Raw genomic sequence first — 21,976 nt, 5'->3', positions numbered from 1 at the left:
AAGCACATAAAGGCTTGATCATCTGTTTCTAGGTTTGTTTCTCTAGTCAAGGGAAGGGTATTACGAATGTAAACTCCAAGTCCGTGCATATATCATTTTGAAGCGCGTTTTTCGCCTTATCGAATCGTGTTATTCGTTTCCATTCTCAATTTGTTTTTTCCAAGCTTTTCGACAGCATGGACAAAATCAAATCCGCACGATTTTCTTGTTCTAGCTTAAACTAAGCTAAAAAGCCGCCAATGCTGCTCGTGATATCAATGATGTGTTTGGCCCAGGAACTACTAACGAACGTGGGGTACAACGGTGGTTCAAAATATTTCACAATGGTGACGACAGACTCGAAGATGAAGACGGTCGCAGCCGAGTGACTACGGTTGATAACGAACATTTGAAAGCCTTAATTGGAGCCGATCTTCGCAAAACCACACGAGAAGTTGAGGTCCACCACCCAACAGTCGTTCGCCATTTAAAGCAAACAAGGAAGTCAAAAAATTTTATAAATGGGTGTCTCATGAAGTGAACGATAATAAAAAAAAATCGTCGTTTTGAGGTGTCTTCTACGCTCCTTCTGCGCAACAAAAACGACTCATTTCTTGAGAGGAATGTGACGTGTGGTGAGAAGTTGATCCTCTACGACAGCCGGCAACGTTCGGCACAGTTGTTGGATGCCGGAGAAGCTCTACAACACTTCTCGAAGTTAAAATTGAACCAAAAACAGGTTATGGTGACTGTTTGGTAGTCTGCTGTCTGTCTCACAGATCACAGCTACTTGAATTGGGGCAAAACGATTACGGCAGAGAAGTGCTGCCGACAAATTGACAAAATGCACGAGAAGCTCCAACGTTTGTGCCCGACATTGGTAAATATGAAGGGGGCCAATTCTCCTCCATGACAACGCTCGCACGCTTGTTGCTCAACTGACCTTGCAAAAGCTGAACGAATTGGGCAACGAGACTCTACCACATCCGCCATATTCACTGGACCTCTCGCCCACCGATTATCACTTTTTTAAGCATCGCAACAACTTCCAGCGCGAAAAATGCTTCAAAAGGCGATTCAAAAATCGGTCTTCAATAATTTTATCGATTCCAGAAATCTGGATTTCTACGCTAATGCGATAAATAAACTTGTTTTTCATTGGCAAAAGTGTGTGATTCTAATGGTTCTTATTTCGATTAATAAAGTTTTTTATGAAAGGAGTTATGCTCTTTTGAAGTTGAACATCAAAAAACGACATTATTTTTGCACCAAGCTCGTGTACAGGTGCCGTGGAGTTCACAGCAATACATTTCTCACCAGCAAGAAAGAGAGATCAAAATTCAGATCTCAAAAGCATAAGATGCATTGGATAAGCTCCAGTCGGTACGAACTTTAAGGCTAACTGACAAATGGAAAGGTACTTCTTCAGAGCAGTGGTGGAGTCTGTCTTTGTTTACGATGCTACAACCTGGATATTCACCAAAAGATTAGAAAGAAAGTTACACAGCACGTACATCCATTTGCTATGAACAGTGTGAATATATCTTGGCAACATTATCCGACGAAGTAGCAACTTTATGGCAACCTACCTGCCTGCCATATCTACTACCAACAGGGAGTGACGTCTATAATTTGCCGGTCACTGCCAGAGGAGTGAGGAGCAAGCAAAAGGTGATGAGACATGTATATATATATATATATATATATATATATATATATATTATTATTATTATTATTATTATTATTATTATAACTTATCAATAATCATTTTTCATGTTTACAAACACTACTGTTTCATCCGTTCGTAAACATTAGCCAGGAGGTGAAGACTATCGCCAGTAGAAGGATTCAAACTCCGCCATTTGCAATGAACGTTATCCCCAGGCCATCATCAATCGCCAACCGCCCTGTGGATTAAGGGAAATTTAACATTTATAAAGCTCAAGGTTATTAAGACTATTCATAGTGATTGAGTGACCATAAGCTATAATTTCGCACCAGGCAAATCCGACGACCTTTTATTTTTCCAAACAATGCTCAACTATCATACCGTACTGACCATTTAAATCATTTTATAAATAAAGTTTCAAAGTTAGAATATACAAAAGATAGTATATTAGCTGACAACTGTTTCAATCTAGTTTTTGTATAAAGTCGTAGACTGTCATAGATTCATAAATATGTCTAACTATGAGAGTATTATTTTTATTATTCGGTGAAAAATGATCAGAAGGAGAAATGTATGAATCAAAGTTACGTATTGGCGAGAATCACACACACAAAATCGTATCCGTGTTATCCTCGCCTATACGTAACCATATATATATATATATATATATATATATATATATATATATATATATATATATATATGGATAAAGGGTCATCTTTGTCATATTGCTGGCTTGAACACTTGATTTAATAAATTTTGTAAATTCTCATTTTTATTTTCATTATTTCAATATTATATATATATATATATATATATTAAATATCCGAAACAGCTACATAGTAAGCAGCCGATGATCCCCGTTTTCTATTTACAAAATTCTAGTTTCATCCTTATGTAGTTTAATTATGTTTTAAAATTGAAGACTTTTGCAAAGTCGGCTCATGCAAGTGCTAAGTCTATTTCTATATAACAATTTTAGTAAAGGCCTCTTTTTTTTTCATCCATATATAAAATGAATTCTCTTTGGTCATTATAAACTTTTTAGAAATCGGATTATGTAGATGCTTCGTCTGCGATACGTTGAAAAAAAATTTTTTTTTTCTTCCGGGAATCTAATCTGCATTCTTTATTTATTTTTGCATTTTTTAATTCAAAGCTTCTTCAAAGAGTATATATATATGTGTGTGTGTGTGTGTGTGTGTGTGTGTGTGTGTGTGTGTGTGTGTGTGTGTGTGTGTGTGTGATACATATATTTGTGTGTGCATGAGTAATAGTGTGTGTGTGTCTTTTCTGTATGAATACAGCAAGAAACACAAAATGCCAGTTTCTCGCCGGCTAAGTTAATGCCTGACAACTGCAGATGTCATTTGGTCTCGCTTTTATTAGATTTGCGATTTTTATTTCCGTCCAAATGTCTTTTGTCAGAGATGAGCAGAACGAAGCACCGATTTACTCTTTGCCCTAGATTCCATCGAACACGTTCAAAAACTTTCGCCTCACAAAGATGTCGGATTCATAAATCAAAAACGGCTTACCGAACTCGTACAAAACGAAAATCAATATGTTCATCCAAATCTCCCTTTCTCTCTCACACACACTCTCTCTCTCTCTTTCTTCTTTATATATATATATGTGTGTGTGTGTGTGTGTGTGTGTGTGCGTGTGTGTGTGTGTGTGTGTTTGCATGTACAAATATAGTTTTAGTTCTTTTTATGAAGTACGTTATACACGTGTTTCATTGAATAGTAAAATACCATTAAACAGCTCCTCGGTGACAGATGCATGTTCCTTAAAAAAAATCTGTTTGAAAATTGTTTATATATGGATGTAAAAAGTATTTCGTGAATAGAAAGATAAAATGGAAATAGAGAAATATAAAGGTATGAATTAAAAAAGCATTTACCTATTAGAGCGTTTAAAGGCAGCCACACACCCAGGAAATAATTGAATTCAAAACACACGAGTAAAAAAACATCTTACAACGCCGTTATTTGCTCCATAAGAAAATAATAAAAACTTATAAGTATGAATTAAATATATTTCCTGGTTTTGGAATGCTAACCAATGATATATATATATATATATATATATATATATATATATATATACTAGCAAAGGTACCCGTCGTTGACTGGGTTCAAAAACAGCCTACATAAAATGGACTCTGATTTATGAAAGTATGATGGGTTATGAAAAGGAAGGGTTGTAAATTTGGGTTGAATTTGGGGGTATCAAAACCAAAGCAAAATATGATGAAAGTAAAAATAAAATAAATAAACCCCATAATTTATTATACCATACCTTTTGACACTGAAACACTTATCACAATATTCTGGGGATCTAAATTAAAAAAGCTTGTTAAACTTCGTGACATATTTACATTCTATGGAGGTCAGGTGCGAACGAACACCCCATAATTTTATTATACCATATTTCTTCAAACTGAAACATAATTATCAAAGTATACTTACGCAGATAGATATGAAAAGTCTTTATTAAAGTGTGTCCTTATTTCCATTCTATGGAGGCCAGGCACGAAGGCAGACCCCACAATTTTATTATACCATCCCTATTTAAGTTAAAACATATTTATCAAAGTATTATTATGTAGATCTATATCAAAAACACTTGTAAACGTTTTTTAATTTTTTTTATTTCCATACTTTGTGAGCCAGGCGCGAACGAAGACCCCGCAATTTCAATGAACCACCGTTCTGCCAGATCAAATATACCCATTCCTGTGTCTCGATCCATCTTCTATCATTATATGTATCAGTTTTTTTAAAATAGTCAACCATATATGAGCCTGTTCGCGACCAGACACACACACACACACACACACACATTCAGCTTTATATATATATATATATATATATATATATATATATATATATATATATATATATAATGGAAATAATATTTGTATCTTCAGCTCTCACATCCACGATCAAGCACTTTATTTGATTTTTTTCATCGCCTCCTGACACGCTATGTGGGGGGGGGCTGATGGTACGATATTTAAAAAATAAATGTTAAAATTTTAACGGTATTTTTCGCGGTTGAGATTGGCTTTGAGGTTAGTTCCTTGCTAGTGGAGTAAAATATGGCTTCGTGGCCGGGTTCGAATCTCTCGGGCGATGCTAATCGTGTCACCCTGCAGTAATGATTCCAAAAGGATGCCACACTAGTACCAGTAGGTATTAAATAAACTATTATTTTAACAATTATACATATTTTAACAAACAAGGAATTATTTCCTGCTGTCCACAGAAACATGCATATATATATATATATATATATATATATATATATGTATATATATATATATTATTTAATCACATGAATTAATATACGAAGATATAATTTTATGCGTAAATTTTTAGTATTTACTTCAACAATGCTCAATACATAGGTAGAGCTAGGTAGTAAGTTATGAAAATATATATGGCAATTAAGTTACTAATATATATATATATATATATATATATAATATATAATATATAATATATAAGCAAGTTGCTCCGAATTGAATCCTTTCCAAACATGCGCATGACACTATGTTACATTCATCTTTAGACATTTTCCGTTTAATTTTTTTTTGTTTTTTATTGGTGTTTTGTGCGTGAGATTAAAATTTCATACAAATCGGTATTTAAAGTTTTAGTGTAAGGACATTGCTTCCAGTGACTTTTGATTATTCCCTAAGCTCAAGGAAAACTTTATAGGCTGTCGTTATGAGACAATTGGGGAAATGAAAGAGGCTGTGAAAGGGTAATTGGCATGCTCACACAAGAGGACTTTCCTGAGGCCTTTCCAGAAGTTGTTGGAGCGATACAATAAGTGCGTTGCAGCCGGAGGAGATGACTTCGAAGGGGAGTTTCATGTTTGTACTATCAATAAAAGAGCCCATACGGAAAACGTCTGGAAATTTATTGAAGGCATCTCATAGCATGAACATCCAAAATAGCTTTCGTATCGATTATAAACTGCATCTGCTTAAACAACTCTAAAATGAGATGTGTAAAGTTGGTGACAATCTGTTTTACTTCAGTGACCAATGGCAACGATATGAGATTTATGAGAGCGTTTTATATAGGCAATAAAATATGAGCGCGTTAAATGCTAGGATATGATGGTAAAGTAGTTGTATATGAAAAAGATAAAAGAATGTTATTTTTCAACTGGCCTGACGACTTTTTCGTGGAATAGAACACAAATGTTTGAAGTAAATATATTTTTCTGCTACTATTACGCTCTATCCATGTATTGAGCACTGCTGAAATTATTATTGAAAAATAACCGCCGACTATCAACGCGATGGTTTTTGGTTTAATACTCGGCTTAGGGAAGGTGCTAATATAGCCACGCTGATGTATTGTATGTGGATGACTATATATTTAATCTTCCTTCTTTTTAAGTAGAGTACTGTCATAAATGTAATTCGCCCACCACTTAAATGACTATAAAGCGAGTCTCACTGTTTGTTTGTAAATAAACAAGCAACTCGAACATTGTAAAAGCGGTGGGCGAGTGTTTATTTAAATGGGCAAGTTGGTATAACTATTAATGCGATGGTTGTAGGTTTAGTTCTCAGCTAGGGAAAGGTGTTAGTCTGGTCATACTGATGAATTGTAATAGAACGAAATAGTACTGTATATTGATGGCTATATATATATATATATATATATATATATATATATATATATATATAGTGTGTATATATATATATATATATATATATATATATAATTATTACAATAATAATTTTTTTAATATCTACAGATATTAGTGTTTCATCCTTTTGAGAATCATCAGTGTAGAGTGACACGATTACTATCGGTCGAGAGAGTCGAACCCGGCCACAAAGCCATCTCTGACTCCATCAGCAAGGAACAAACCCCACGGCCAATCTCAACCGCGAGAAATATCGTTATAAATTTTAACTTTTTTTTTAATGTCGTAACATCCGGTCATAATTATCTAATTGTTATAATATGATCTCTGCATGCGGGCTTAGGTTACTTTCTATTTCAACTTTAAAGTGCTCAACAATAAGAACCGAGTTTCTTAAAGAGGTTGACATTATTATTGGATTACAAATTTTTAATACCTACAGAAACCAGTGTTTCTTCCTTTTACTCGAGTGCTCGATACATCACTAAAAATTATTTTATATACGTACAAATATATTATACGTGTAATATATGTACGTGTATATAATAAATTTAATACATCGGTACCAGAACTAATAATTTAAACGCATTTCACACTTAAAAACAATAAAAATATACAAAATAAGTAAATCTATGAATGAAATCGGTAAATAAATAAACTAAATTAGATAAATAAAAAAAATGTAAATACAAGAAATAAAACATACAATTATTCCTAAATTTTCCGAATACCGATACAATTGCTGATTCTTTTCTAAATTCCCGAACCCGATACAATTACTGATTCTGATTTTATTGATATTTCTAAATATAGAGTTTTGGAAGGAGGATTACGCAAAAAAAAACATGTAATATGTGCATATATTTTCGTAACCTAAAAATAAATATACCGGGTGACCCCAAAAAACAGAGGACATTCAATTGTTTTTCTGAGCATTTTACAGTCAACGGAGAAAAAAAAGGCCAAAGACCCTAGTGTTTTGATGTGATGTTTCGAATATAATGAACTAGTTATGACCAAAATGTCATTTAATTCATGCACTAAGAAACGGGGCCTAATTAGAGTTGAGGCCGGTTTTTGTTTTTTTGGGGTCAACCTGTAGGTATATATATATATATATATATATATATATATATATATATATATATATATATATATATATATTTAAAGGAGATTAGAACAATAGTCTAAAGAGCAGAGTGTATTTTAATGTAATAGTAAAATTACTAGTTTAATTAAAATACAGGGAAAGAAAAAGTGTTCGTTGTAATTTAGATATATAATAAGCTCGATAATTTTAATTTTTTCCAGATACATCTGCCTTACTTTTAATACTAGGTTTATTTATGGTGTCTTTTACATATACTAAAAACCCTTCCCAATGTTTTGCTGATGAGGAAACTTTTTTTGTTAAAAACACTATATGTAAAAATTATTGTCCGTTACTTGATGTCTACCACAATAAAAACATTGTTTTCCGAAACGATCGTACAAATTATTGATTTTGTTGTTGTTCCTTCTTATAAAACGGATTTTTAATTTAACTATAATTTGATTTTTAAATTATCAATCACATTACTAAATATATATATATATATATATATATATATATATATATATATATATATATATATATATATATATATACACACACACAATTCTGTTTTGTGTTTTAGCTCATCGGCTAAGAGCTTAGTGCTTAAAGCCGGGATCGAAACACAACCGTCGAGCTGAGAGTCTACTCCTTCGCATCTAGCACACGCTCAATGTAAACGAAATCTAAATGTCAACGAACGTAAATATCTTTTCACCGAATTCGAAAGCTTACACACACATACACACACAGACACACACACAGACACAGACACACACACGCACACGCATATATATATATATATATATATATATATATATATATATATATATATATATATATATATATATATATATATATGAGCTAATAAAAAATCTTTCTAAAATATTTATTCCTCATGACAATCAAGATAATCTAAAGCACTAGAGTAATGGTCGAAACAAGAACACTCGGAGCCACATCATACCATCGATCAAACGAAACCAGAAAAAATGTTCACCATGTCAAGAACATAAACAAAAAATCCAACCAAACCGGCTTAATATTGCCGTCTAAACCGAATTAAGCGCTATAGATCCGTTAGGCATTGTACAGGCTTGTTAAGAAATGACTTACATTCCCGCATTAAACGCCTCAGTTGGGAATTCATTAACCGTAACTGATTTTAATGAGGTTCTTGAAAAATGTGCAAATTGCATCATTAAAAATAAATGTAAATTACGTATCTAACCTCAAAGCGAACATATATATATATATATATATATATATATATATATATATATATATATATAGATATATATATAGATATATATATATATATTCAGAGTGTGAACGATGGTATAATTATGTCCACAGTCAAGCAACGTCGCAGCTCACAAGAGTTATGAAATCTAACAAACCGGAAGTTGGCGAAGTTACTCAAGTAGCAGAGTATTCGCCTTGCATACAATGGACTCGAGTTCGGCTGTGTTCGACTGATGAGCCAAAATGAGGTCGAACCTCGAATCTTAAACTTCTGATTTGTTGGCAGCCATAACGCTTTTGAGCTGCGACGTTGTTTGGCTTTTAAAATAATTATATATAATAAAGTAAAGTCAGTTATATTCTCGAAGTTTGCTATTGATAGTTTCCGTCCTATGAAATCGATGTTTGATTCTGACTAGCCGGTTAATTACGCCAATTGTCAGTCTGTATTATTCAAAATTATATATTGAAATTACAATCGGCTTAATCAGACTGACAGTACATCTATCCGGGAACTTCGTTCAATAAACTATATTTCTGAATATTCATTGCTACGTTTCGTTTGTTATACATATATATACATATATATATATATATATATATATATATATATATATATATATACATGTATATATATACATGTATATATATATATATAAACTAATGTGTTTTCATTTGTATATTTATATATAATGAGAAATACATGCACTTTAATTCTATCACTAAAAACTAAAAATATGCCAAACGAAACTATTTCAAAGGTTGATGGGAAAAGGCTTTAATATTTCAGATAACTCCCACCATATGAAATGCATCCGGAAACAAATCAATAATATAAAATATCAACAGTAAGTTTCTTCAAGTCATTAGAAATAATTTATATATGAATATTTACATCAATGACGTAATTTTATGGTTTCTCTCATTTTTTTTTTAATTTTCTCATCAATTTGTTCAAGTTGGGGATGGAACATCCGACCGAATGCAAAACATTTACCCGCTAACTCAGATATTCCAACCACAAGACCTTTTTAAGATGCTTACTGTCTCTTTAAGTGCAATTGTTTGAATCTCTTGCACTTGGCTCGCATGTTATATTTGCAAGGTAGTTTTTACTGAGTCCAGTGGCTCTTATAATTACTAAAATTATAGTGATCTTCCCAAGATTCCAATTTCTTTTTATATCATACATAAGACTTATTATCTTTCCTTATCAGCTCTGTTTAATCCAATATCATTAAAGATAGTAACTTCTACTAAGGTTGCTTCTTTCTCCTATTTGTCCCATACCACTATGTCAGGTTTTATGGCTCCGTTGTCTAAGTACGTAGCTGTAGGGATTGCATAGTCATAGTGGATGGTGTATGACTTATTTCCAACTGTTCTTTCTGGTAAACATGTTCCCAGGATTTGCTGCTGCATCTGATATCCAACTTTTTACAGGCCGCCCAGTTGAGATATTTACCTACTCTATTGTGTTGCGTCGTATAGTAGCCGTCCCCCAGCAGAACCTTACAGATGGATGTTAGGTAGCTCACACTCTCTACTTCTGCGTGGCTGAACTTGAACTTACTATCATTGCTTAGACGGCTCATTTTCTTAAAAACATTGTTTATTGAGCCTTTATCGGAAAAGACTCAGAAATTTACATAATAATTATACGAATGGTTCTGCGCTACGAAACAGGTGCTGTCAAAAATTGAACATTTTAGTATACTAAAAGAAATAAACGGTAAGATGGACAACATCTTGGGATTTGGAATATAGCCTTTTTGTCATCTATATATATATATATATATATATATATATATATATATATATATATATATATATATATATATATATATATATTTAAATATAATGGGCGGAAGTCTCTCGAGAGATCTTTCAGCTATCATCTCATCAGGAGAAAATCGATAGCGTAAAAATAATAATACTATGTCGAAAGTAAAGAGTTCTGATGGGGAACTATTGAATGTACCAAAAATTACGGGGACACTAAAATAAAGTTTATTAACATTTGAAAAACGATTAAAATAATGGCACAACGAGGGGGAAAAAAATGGGAGAAAAGATTCACAGTTCCCCAAAGAGAACTGTGAATCTTTTCTCCCGTTTTATATATATATATATATATATATATATATATATATATATATATATATATATATATATATATATAAACTTTGTATAACGTCTAGCATTTGATTTAACATTTCCTATTTAGAATTCACTATGTGATATGCCTAAAGTAAACATAGATTACATCCTTTCCATTTACTTGTTTTATAATTTCTAGCTTTAACAAACTATTGACCATTTTAAGTTAAATTCTTTTTATTCTTACGCAGTTCCTTAACCCAATCACCTGATGCAATCGTTTACTTTTTTTTATTTTTAATACCTATTTTTGCTCTATCCTTATTTCTATCATTATCCTCATCCGGATTTGGTTCATTCTCTGGTTCAATTTTAAATGATGCAACATAGTTTCGGCATCTGTCCTTAAAATAACATTCAGTTTCCCCTAGTAAATATACCACTGTTATCATCCATAATGTAATAACCCCTATATATCACTGTTATTATCCATAGCATAAAACCCTTCGGAAAATTAAACGAATAGAGCTCTCTTAGGCGGCTGATATTTTTATACTACAGTAATATCTCTGTTCCTCGTGGCTTGTACTTCAACCTCGGCTTTAAGCACTTCCTAGTCTATCCATACTGAAGAACTGTGATACATATACAAGTATAATGAGTTATTTAAATTATGTCTGTAAAGATGAGTTGTTGAATTATTCTCAAACTACTTACTTTTTATTGTTTTATGTTTGTGAAAGAAATAATAAAGTAACGAAGTTATGAACTGTTTTATCGTATACAAATTAGATTTGGCCGTATTTCTTATATATAAGTCGGGAAAAATGTTAGCTAGGGAAGAACGATGACTAAGGTTTATATCTTTTTACTTCAAAGGCAGGGCTAGATAGTTCAATCATCGCTCTTCTTTGGCTAACCTCTTTCTGTTTATAAAGGTAGTGGCTATAAATTTCTAGTTGACTTTTTTCAGTGTTGTAAATCTACAGTGAAAAGAAAGAAATTTATGGCGATTTTTCTTTTCGGCATTTCAAAGGTACGATGAAATTCGCTATAACTCTTTTATGTCTTGATATTTTTTTTTACTTAAACAAAAGATGGTGTTAGTAAAAATAATCTGTCGAATTTGATTTCGCTGGAAACATTTTGTGTGTGTGCACACATTAGTGACGTAATTAGCGTACTGAAAAGCCCCCCCCACACACACACACACACACATGCGGCCGTGTATGATATTTAGAATGTAAAAGAAAGGCGTGTGCGTGGGGAATGGAAGGAGATCATCAAAGAGAAAGAGACGAAAAGCGAGAAAGGGAAGGGAAAGTTCAGCTGATGTTCTTGCATTTGTCTGGGGGGTTTTTTTTGTTTTTTTTTTTTTGTCTTGGAGTTTCAGTTAACTTGCGTTCATATGTTATTCTTCCATCTTTTTTGTTTTATTTCGATCGCAAATCCCATGTAGATTGCTAACGTTTGTACTTTACGTGATTTGGTTTGCGCATTCGAGGATTTTCCTTAAGACTTCAGCTTTTTTCACCGTTGTATAGTCTCGTTTTTCTTCTTGATTCCAATTTCTGATTAGCTTTTCACCATTTTCTCGGAACTATTTCTAGTCTTCTTACAATTACTGGAAATTATTGTTGGCTTTCTTCATGTCTCATATTCCTTTAAGTTCTTTGACAAACTCCGAATATTTGCTTCATTTTATTTATTTTTTTTTTTTTTCGTTTCGTTCACATTTACTCTGTGATTTGCTGAGATAGCAAAATTATAAATTTGACAATTTTTTTTTTCTTTTTGTTAACTATTATGGCATCCGGTCTTATTGCTTTGGTGAGTTTATCACTTTGAACCTCCATGTACCTCATGTAGATTCTAGAGTTTCCGTTTTTCAATACTGTCTCCTTTTTGTGTATGTGCCATTTGTTTGCATTCGCAAAATGCAGTCGTTTGCATAGTTCCGAATGTACTACTTTCCCCACTAATCGTGTCTGTTCTTTTATTCCTTTGAAGCTAGTTTGCTGCATTCGCTTTTTATGTACCTTTCTGTTTCGTCGCTTTGTCCACTAGATCTACAGCTACATTTTTCTTGGATTTTATGTATTTTAGCTTTAATGTAGTTAGTTCTAATCGTATTGTTCTGTGCAGCTATCATTGGCGATTTTGGTTCTTCGCTTTGTCCAAGTGTTTCTATAATTATATTCTCTTGGCATTCTTATAAATCGTTCATGGAACTGTTTCTCTTCCCACTTTTATTTTCTTGTCTTTTTGTATCTGTGTTCGCTGTTTTTTTTTTATTGTTTATTTTGACAGTATCTTTTGCTGCGGTGATCAATCTTTCTTTATTGTGAGTTATATATTTTCCAAATCTTTTTGTGTCTCTCACATAGTCTTCTCTACTTATTAGACCACTTCCTTTTTCGTATAGAGTCGATCAGTGTCATTTTTCCATTCTAATGCATGGTGCATAGTTATTAGTTGCCTCATCTTCTGGACATGATACTTAAGTTTTTCTTCCTTCCAGTCTATCTTAGCGCCTGATTAATGATACTGCAAAGATGTTTATGTCTTTAATTCGATTACTATTAGTTTTTTTATTAAAGAGTTTCCTTGTTCTTCTCGGGTATTCTTTTACCAATCTTTTCTTTCATTTAAGTAGATTTGATGGTATCTGCTTCCATAATTCCCAAATATTTGTAGGAATCATGTTCACCAAACACGCACATCTTTTCTTAGTTGAGCAGTTTCATGACATACGGTTCTCCAGTTTTCGCTTTTTCACCTCAAATTGTGGACACTTTTCCATTCCGAATTCTAATTGAATATTCTGGTGATGTTTACTAATTTGTTCAGTTCCTTTTTTTTTTCTTTTTGCGAATAGCTTGATGTCGTCCGTATACATGAGGTGGTTTATTCTTTCTTTTGTGTGTATAAACTTGGATCCGCTATCACATTTCCTAAATTTAGTCCCATCGTTGCTATGATTCAGTAGTGATGATAGCGAGTCTCCTTCTCTCTGTGTCCTTATCGTAGTCAGGTGCTGTTCTCTAGCTATTAGTTCCAGTATCGATTTTCACATTTCTTTCTTGATAATATTAATAGTTTTATCCGATATCTTGTATATTCTTCATTCAATTACTCAGGCTACTTGAGATATTCTATCGTAATTTTTTTGTAGCCAATCTATGCCATAGCTATGTTGTTTTTTTTTATCTTTTTTTTCTTCTTTTTGCCATCTTCAGGATCTATGGATCTATGTATAATAGATCGTATGTCGCTCTATTTCCTGTTCCGCACATTTTTGTTCCTCGGACAATAATCCTCGATTGATAAAGAGAGCAGTATACCTATTCTCTCAGTTGTACCGTTAGAATTTTCCACATGGTCAGTAAACAGGTTATTGATCTCTAATTACTTGAGGTCGGTCCCCTTTCGTTTTTTTGTTTCTTTTTTTTTAACGTAGTCCTTTCTTTGGTTATCCATTGTGGTACATCCGTTTTGTTAATATATTCTCTCTCTTTTTTTGCATTAGTTTTTTAGTTCGTTATTATTTTAATCAGTATGTATCTCATCGTGACCGGAGGCTTTTCTTTTTACCATTTCCCTAAGAGTTGCCTTGAGTGTTTAATTTTTGTTTCTATTTCTTCTTTAATTTTCTGAACTCAATCTTTAGCATGTTATTATTATTATTATTATTATTATTATTATTATTATTATTATTATTGTTTTTGTTGTTGTTGTTGCTGTAGTAGTATTAGTATTAGTATTATTATTAGTATTATTATTATTATTATTAGTAGTAGTAGTAGTAGTAGTAGTAGTCTAAACCTTTGGATGTTTTTAGTTGGATTTTCTTTCTTAAACATCAAATCCATATCTTTGACTTTAGACATTCAAGCTGTATTAACAATATTGCCGTTCAAAACGGGCCAGCCTTTTGCAAAATTGTAGAAGAAATTGTCTTCTCAATCTGATTAAGCCATTTATGGTAGCTTTTTTTTTTGTCATGTTCCCAAGCTTTCAATTACAATAGGATCCACCTTGACTGTCATACAGTTCAAGGTGTTGATATATTATTATTGTTTCATAACCTTCTTAATTTTATGACGTTTTTTTTGTTTTATATTATTATTATTATTATTATTATTATTATTATTATTATTATTATTATTATTATTCACTAGAAGTAGTCACACAGGCCATCATCAAAGATTTCTCTTTGAGAAGAACTTGTGGCGTTGTCTGGAGTCTGAGTGACAACAAGTCTTCCCAGATTTTCAGTATTCTCCACCTCTTTCAATAACTTTTGCAGATGAATTTGCGTTATCGCGACAGCCGCTTACCATTGATTTCTCGTTGGCAGTGGTCACTGGTCTTTACTAGAATTTTAGTGGCAATAAGCTTATTATTATTATTATTATTATTATTATTATTATTATTATTATTATTATTATTATTTACTCACTAGGAGTTTTCACACGAGTCATTATCGGTGAAATCGCTGACAATAACAAGTGGTGTTCCAGGAATCTGAGTAACAACAGTTCTTCCAAGATGTCCGTCTATTTCGTTAACCGTTATAAATGAATTAACCGTTTGCGTTATTGCAACAGCTGTTCATCATTGATTTCTCGCTTGCAATACTAGTTGGAATTTTATGGAAATTGAGTTACTATAAGCCTATCCAAGATTCCAGTATCCTCTGCGCCACTTCCAGTGGAGGTCTGCTTGGTGCTCTCCCCTGATCTCTTTCCATCTACATTATTATTACTTTCCTATAATATTAATATCATATAAATACAGTATTAAAATGATATCAATATGATATTAATACAATATATTTCATTCATTTTCACTCCCAACAAAACATATTCCTATATGGACGTAACGGGTTACTATTTGGACTCTATCTAGCCGGGGACTTTGAGGAGTTGAGCAGTGAGATGGCTGTTCACATTATATTTAAACCATTGCATGTTAGTGAAGTCAGGGAAGCAGGAAACAAGGAAAGAGAGCTTCCAAAGCCTATCAGTTTAGGAAAGAAGCATATGAGTAGAAGTATTTCTGCCATCTAGGGATTTCAACAGAGAAGGGGTTAAATTTTGCTGCTTGTTCGATTAGTCGGAAGTACTACGTTCAAGGGGCACGAGTTCTGGGAGTTCAACAGAGCACAATCCATTAAAGTACTTGCACAGAGATGCAACATTGTGGCGACGTGACAGAGATTGGGGCTTGGTCGATAGTGTGGGACTTATTAAATTCTATACTTAAAAAAAAATTTCTAAAAGTCAACGATTATTTGCAAACAATACTCCATACATGAGCGAATTGTGTTGCTGTAAAGTTATCGGATGCTCCCTGGTGTGAGTACTTTTCTAGCACGGTAAAGGAAGCCCACCTTCTTTGCAGCAGCCTTGGAAATGTCCTCAATTTATTTGTTTCAGTGGTCAAGAAGGTTTTTTTTTGTAGTTGGTAAAGAAAGAATCTTAGTTTTAGAAGACTTAAATGCACTTCGTACCCCATTCCACTATAGGATGAATATCGTTTTCCAGATTTGATACAATTTTATATATCATATTAATACAATGTTAATATAATATTAATACAATAGTGGTATGATATCAATAACATACAAATATGTTATTAATACCATATTAATATAGTATTAGTACTAAATTAAGCAAATATTAATATCATATGAGTAAAATATAATACAATATTAAAATCGTATTTAAAGAATATACATACAATATTACTATTATATCAATAAAATAAAATATGTTATCAATGCAATATTAATATCATATTAGTACAGTTATTATACAATGTTAATATTATATTAATGCAACATCAATAATATATCATGTAAATACGACACAATTGCAATATTAATATTATATTCATATAATATAATAACAATGTTAATATCATAGTAATGCAATATTAATATAATTTCAATACAATATTAATACTGCATTGATATCATATCCATATGAATATTTAAAATATAAATACTATATTAATTTCATATAAATATGATTATCTTCAATATAAATACTATGTTAATACCATAGCAATATGAATATTTACAATATAGATAGTATATAGATGTCATATCAATATTAATATTTACAAGTCAAATTTTGAAGAGTTCATCCGATTATACGATAATTGCCAACATTTATCACGTGATCTATGTCAATCATTGTTGAAAAACTAGCAGGTCTATGTCGTGTATTAATGAATTCAATGGATATTTAACCATATATTTAATGGTTAGAAAGTGTTATTATGTTCAATCAGCGTTTTTGTAACAAGAAAACATCCTTTTTCTACAAACACCTGATTGCACTGAAAGAGTTTAAAATTCAACCAACATTTTTAATCGGATGTTTCTGCATTTTCCACACGAAGATTATTTATTTAGATTCTTCGAATTATTATTCTCGTCGTGAGTGCTATCCTCACAAAGTTTCGGCCAAAGTAACCTCCGACCTGTCTCAGGTGTATTTTGTCGAATTCGCGAATCTGCTCAGAATTTCGAACGGAACCCTTTTATTTAATCTATGGGGTTAGCATTCGTTTGTTCCGGCAACCATTACCAGGTTAGCATGGGCTTGTTTCGCCAGCCATGACCGGGCAGAAATCTTAAATAATTAACAATTGTTTTCTGGGTATCGCCCGCACTGAGGATTGAACTTCGATCTTCAGAAGACTGTCACTTAAAACTGAATTTAACCAAGTACTTCATCCATTACGCTACGGAGTTTTTGTGGATATTCACGAGTTCGACAAGATACACCTGAAGAAGGTCGGAGGTTGCAACGGTTAAAATGTTCTGAAAAAAAAATCACTCAAAATGAGAACAGTATAATAGAACAACTAATACGAATATTTTAGCATTGTTCTTTCAGTCTATCTATCTATTTGTCTATCTATCTATCTATATATCTATCTGTGTGTGTGTTTCCTCTCTCTCTCTCTCTCTCTCTCTCTCTCTCTCTATATATATATATATATATATATATATATATATATATATATATATATATATATATATATATCATCATCACCACCATCATCTTATCGTATGAGTTCTAAGATATTGTTGGAATTTGTTTCCCCAATATTTTGTTAGAACTATTTCTAGAAAGACATCGTGGATTACGGGATGGATCACATGAAGGTTGGCAACATCCAAAGTGATAGTGGTTTTTCTGAGACGAACTGAATTCGAATTTTGGACACTCAGGTCGTCAGTACGTATTATTAATCACTAGACCACCGTCACCTATCGTCTATCTATCTATCTATCTATCTATCTATCCGTCCGTCTATCTATCTATCTATATGTCTACCTATCTATCTGTCTGTCTATCTCTTTGTCTATCTATCTATCTATCTATCTGTCTGTCTGTCTACCTATCTATCTATGTCTGTCTATCTCTTTGTCTATCTATCTATCTATCTATCTGAATGAATGAATGAATGAATTAATGAATGGAAAAATGAGACCACATTTGTGCTAAAGTGACTCTTTTGTTGGATACAGTTTCGATCGCAGTAGAACATTTTCAAACATTTTAGGCGTTTCGGCATTAAAGGTTTATTTTTCCGTAAAACAGACAAGCCGGTCAAAAACTGTCGATTCAGCATAACACAGACAAACGTAACCGAAAATTATCAGTTTGACGCCAAATTTTACTAAGCGAAACGAAGCCAAATCAAATTCTGTTTTCTATTTAAAAAAAAAAAAAAAAAAGAAGAAGAAGAAGAAGCGGCACTCATGCAAAAAAAAAAAAAAAGACTGCGCTATCTTCGGAATTTTCCAGGTAGTTTACGTAAAGGCCGGAAGTTGCTAAAATGCTGAGATTATGAAATGACAGCATCCAACGTCATTTAAGAAAACATTTATTTGCTGCCATTGGTTTATTAGAAAAAAATATTCATCTTGATTTTATAAAAATTCATTAAAAAATTGGAAAAATCTTAATAAATATCAACGTTTGTTATTTTAAAAAGAATAAATATTCATGAAATGAAATGGATTACAATGAGTTTTTTCTTGATTTGAATTAGAATTTTTGTAAAAAAAATGTCCAATAATTATTGATTGTGTTTTCTTCAGAACCACAAAAAATATTTTCATTTTTCTCAGTTAATTTTTTATTAAATTATTTTCGTAATAATAGAAATAATATATATTTCATTGGAAAAAATTACGAAACTTTGTTAGGCGCCTTCCGGCATTTTACGTAAATTGCCTCGAAAATTCTGATAATAGGTCATTATTCTGCATAAGCACCAAACAGAGATACCATATAAACAAACAAAAAACACGGTTTATTTGATGTTAAGTGTTAATTTTGTATTGTAATACGAAATCAAGGTAAATTGTTGAGTACAACAAATGTAAACGGAGATGATATAATAAAATTCGAAGTTATTTTGTCTCCGGGGTTTGCAATAAGCATGCAATACTACAAAGTGAAAAATGAGACTCTGGAATTCCTTGTTTATTTCCAGTCTCGCGGACTAAATAATTACATCAACAAAAAAAGCAACCCAATAAATAATATACTGTATACTGACGGAAATAAATGTCCTATATTAAAAAAACACACACGCAGGCAGATATATCTATATCTATCTTTCTATCTATCTATCTATCTATCTATCTATATATATATATATATATATATATATATATATATAGTAATAAAAACAAGAGTGCTCAATTACTTGTGCAAGAGCATGTTTGCTTTTTTATTAGACACTATATATTATTATGATCACCCATCGGTACCTTCAGTTTCACGTAAATACTGAGAACTCCACCCACAATATTAGGACGGATATTTTCATTTTGAAACGATTCGTCCGATGTACCTTCCATTGTGCAAATAACACTCTATATGCAAACAGTATCCGAATAATCCAAATAAGACGATATGATAATTAATATTATTAATATAATAATATGATACTACCCTGCCTTGACACTGTTCAAAACCGACTTCGTAATCTAGTAAGCGATGCTCTTTTCTCTTCCCTGCAGCCTCTTTCCCCAACAGAAGAGACGTTGCGAGCCTGTCTCTGCTTTATTATTATTTCCATGGCAAGTGTTCGACTGAGCTCTAATCCATGTTCCCCCTTGCCAATCTTTCCTCCCAAAAAAAGAAAAATCGTCTAGCGAAAAAACATTATCAATAAATTCCCCCAGTCTCTATTGGTGCCTAAACCTAAACGTGGATTCCATCAACGAAGCTTCTTTTCTAGAACCGCCGGTCTATAGAACTCTGTTCCGCGGGTCTGTTTTCCAGCTGACTACAATATTGTCGTTTTCAAGTCCAATGTAAACAAGTTCTTATTTAACCGTCCTCGTAAATAATATAATCATACAAAATTTCCACCACATAAGATTACTACGCTATGACTACAATGCACACATTAATTCCTATTCTAATGTGACCATCCGAGCCTTGATATGTAGTAAAAAAAAGAATTATAAAATATATCAATAATCATCTCAATAAAACTCAGAATCATCAAGCTATCGGGTTAAACCGGTGTAATGGTAGTGATTTGAAACCAAAGGTACCGATGGATGATCATAATACTCCCGTGTGTGTGTGTGGGTGTGTGGGTGTGTGGGTGCAAGTTTAAATTTGTTTTTATATTTTTACTTACCATTTCCCGCATTTTAGTGGCCGGCATCTTTTTACGGTAATGATTGTGCTGGGCGACGAGGGTGTGCCGGTAAGATACAAAGTCCGTTAGGCTGATTATTTCAGCCGTGGCGGTCACCAGAATCTGGACGACGGCTAGTAACTTGGGAATCCACATAATTTTTCCTTTTTGCTTTAATGTTTATGATGATGATGATGCTTATGATTATTACACTCGCGTGTATGTTGTTGTTGTTGTTGTTGTCGGTGTCGCTGTTGAATTGTCTGATTCAGTTTTAAAGAAGATATCCACATACAAGTAGAAGAAATGAAATAAAAGTGAATACTGAACGGTAGGAAAGCGCACTTGCTACTATTTATACGCGCGGGGGTAGCGAACGGGGTGGACGGTGGGGTGGGAGTAGCAGAATGAATATGGCTGCGCAAGAAAACGCGGAGAGAGAGAGAGAGAGAGAGAGGAGGGCAGACAGTGAAAAGGAAAGAGAGAGGAAGAGAGAAATCAACGGACAGATACTGACGGACGAACTGCAACAGACAGTTAGAGACGGACAAACAGAGACGGACAAAATGTGACACAGAAAAAAAAAGCAGACACAGATTTATGTAGTTTTATGCGTGATCACACAAAACCTCTTAATCTGTATATTAGTACGATAGCGTGTGTGTTATTTTGTGTGTCACGCTTACATTTTTTTTCTTTCGAGTGACTGTTATTTAATTGTTATGTCCTTCCATTTCTTGTAATAAATAATTTCAACAAGAATTCTTAATTAGTTTTTGGTGTTGGTTTCGATTATAGCTTAGCTCAAGGAACTTACCATATATATATATATATATATATATATATATATATATATATATATATATATATATATATATATATATAAATATATATATATATATATATATATATGTAAATATATATATATAGCTATATATATAAATATATATATATATATAAGTTTCGTTTTCAATTTCGATTCAAGCTGATGATGCACTCAAGTTATATGGATATATTGTTTTTATCTTTGAAAGCACAACTTTATGATATACTAGCAGGCCACCGGTCGTAAAATACGCTTAAATATGATATTTTAACAAATGCAGATTTCGTATTTATTATTATATTATATTTGGCCCAATATATAATAATGGTTTAAAAGTTTAAAAAAAAAAAATGATTCGTGCGTCACCACCGATGATTGAAACTTAAACAGTTAGTTTACGATTTTCTTTTCTTTTGACGTTAATGCCTGAGCTATAAAGACATGTTTGCTGCAAGATTAAAAATTAAAACATGAGCCAATAGCTATTACGTTACGCATGCATATTCGTAATGAGATCCTCGACCTTCACCTGGAAAATTCCATTTTTTTAATTTTCACACTTTTGCAACTATTTTCCCCGATTAAAACCCAAATATAAATTTTCGAATGGGTTCGAATACCCTATATATTAAGTTTCGTGTCTGTAGACAAAAACTGACAGAGGAGTTTGATAGGCAAAAATTTTTAAACAAATATATAT

The 21,976-nt window shown here is 32.4% G+C and overlaps 1 protein-coding gene across 4 annotated transcripts in view; it reads right to left on the bottom strand.

Annotated features, from left to right (window-relative positions):
- LOC145254557 (peptidase inhibitor 16-like) overlaps nt 1–20,893 on the bottom strand; it is a 398,175-nt gene extending 377,282 nt beyond the window's left edge. For 2 of the 4 annotated variants that reach the window (XM_080113087.1, XM_080113086.1), the window contains exon 1: nt 20,451–20,821. In XM_080113087.1, the coding sequence (XP_079969213.1) occupies nt 20,451–20,606 (156 nt within the window). In that variant the 5' untranslated portion in view covers nt 20,607–20,821. Of the gene's footprint in view, nt 1–20,450 lie in introns of all 4 variants that reach the window. The other 2 variants (XM_080113089.1, XM_080113088.1) reach the window with 2 other exon arrangements.
- Nucleotides 20,894–21,976: the final 1,083 nt, after the last annotated feature.

This window comes from Euprymna scolopes, chromosome 30 (assembly GCF_053919585.1).
Source record: "Euprymna scolopes isolate OS-2025 chromosome 30, ASM5391958v1, whole genome shotgun sequence".
In the NCBI taxonomy this organism is placed as follows: domain Eukaryota; kingdom Metazoa; phylum Mollusca; class Cephalopoda; order Sepiida; family Sepiolidae; genus Euprymna; species Euprymna scolopes.
Note: the sequence above shows the minus strand (reverse complement) of the source record. Positions and strands in the feature narration are given on the sequence as shown.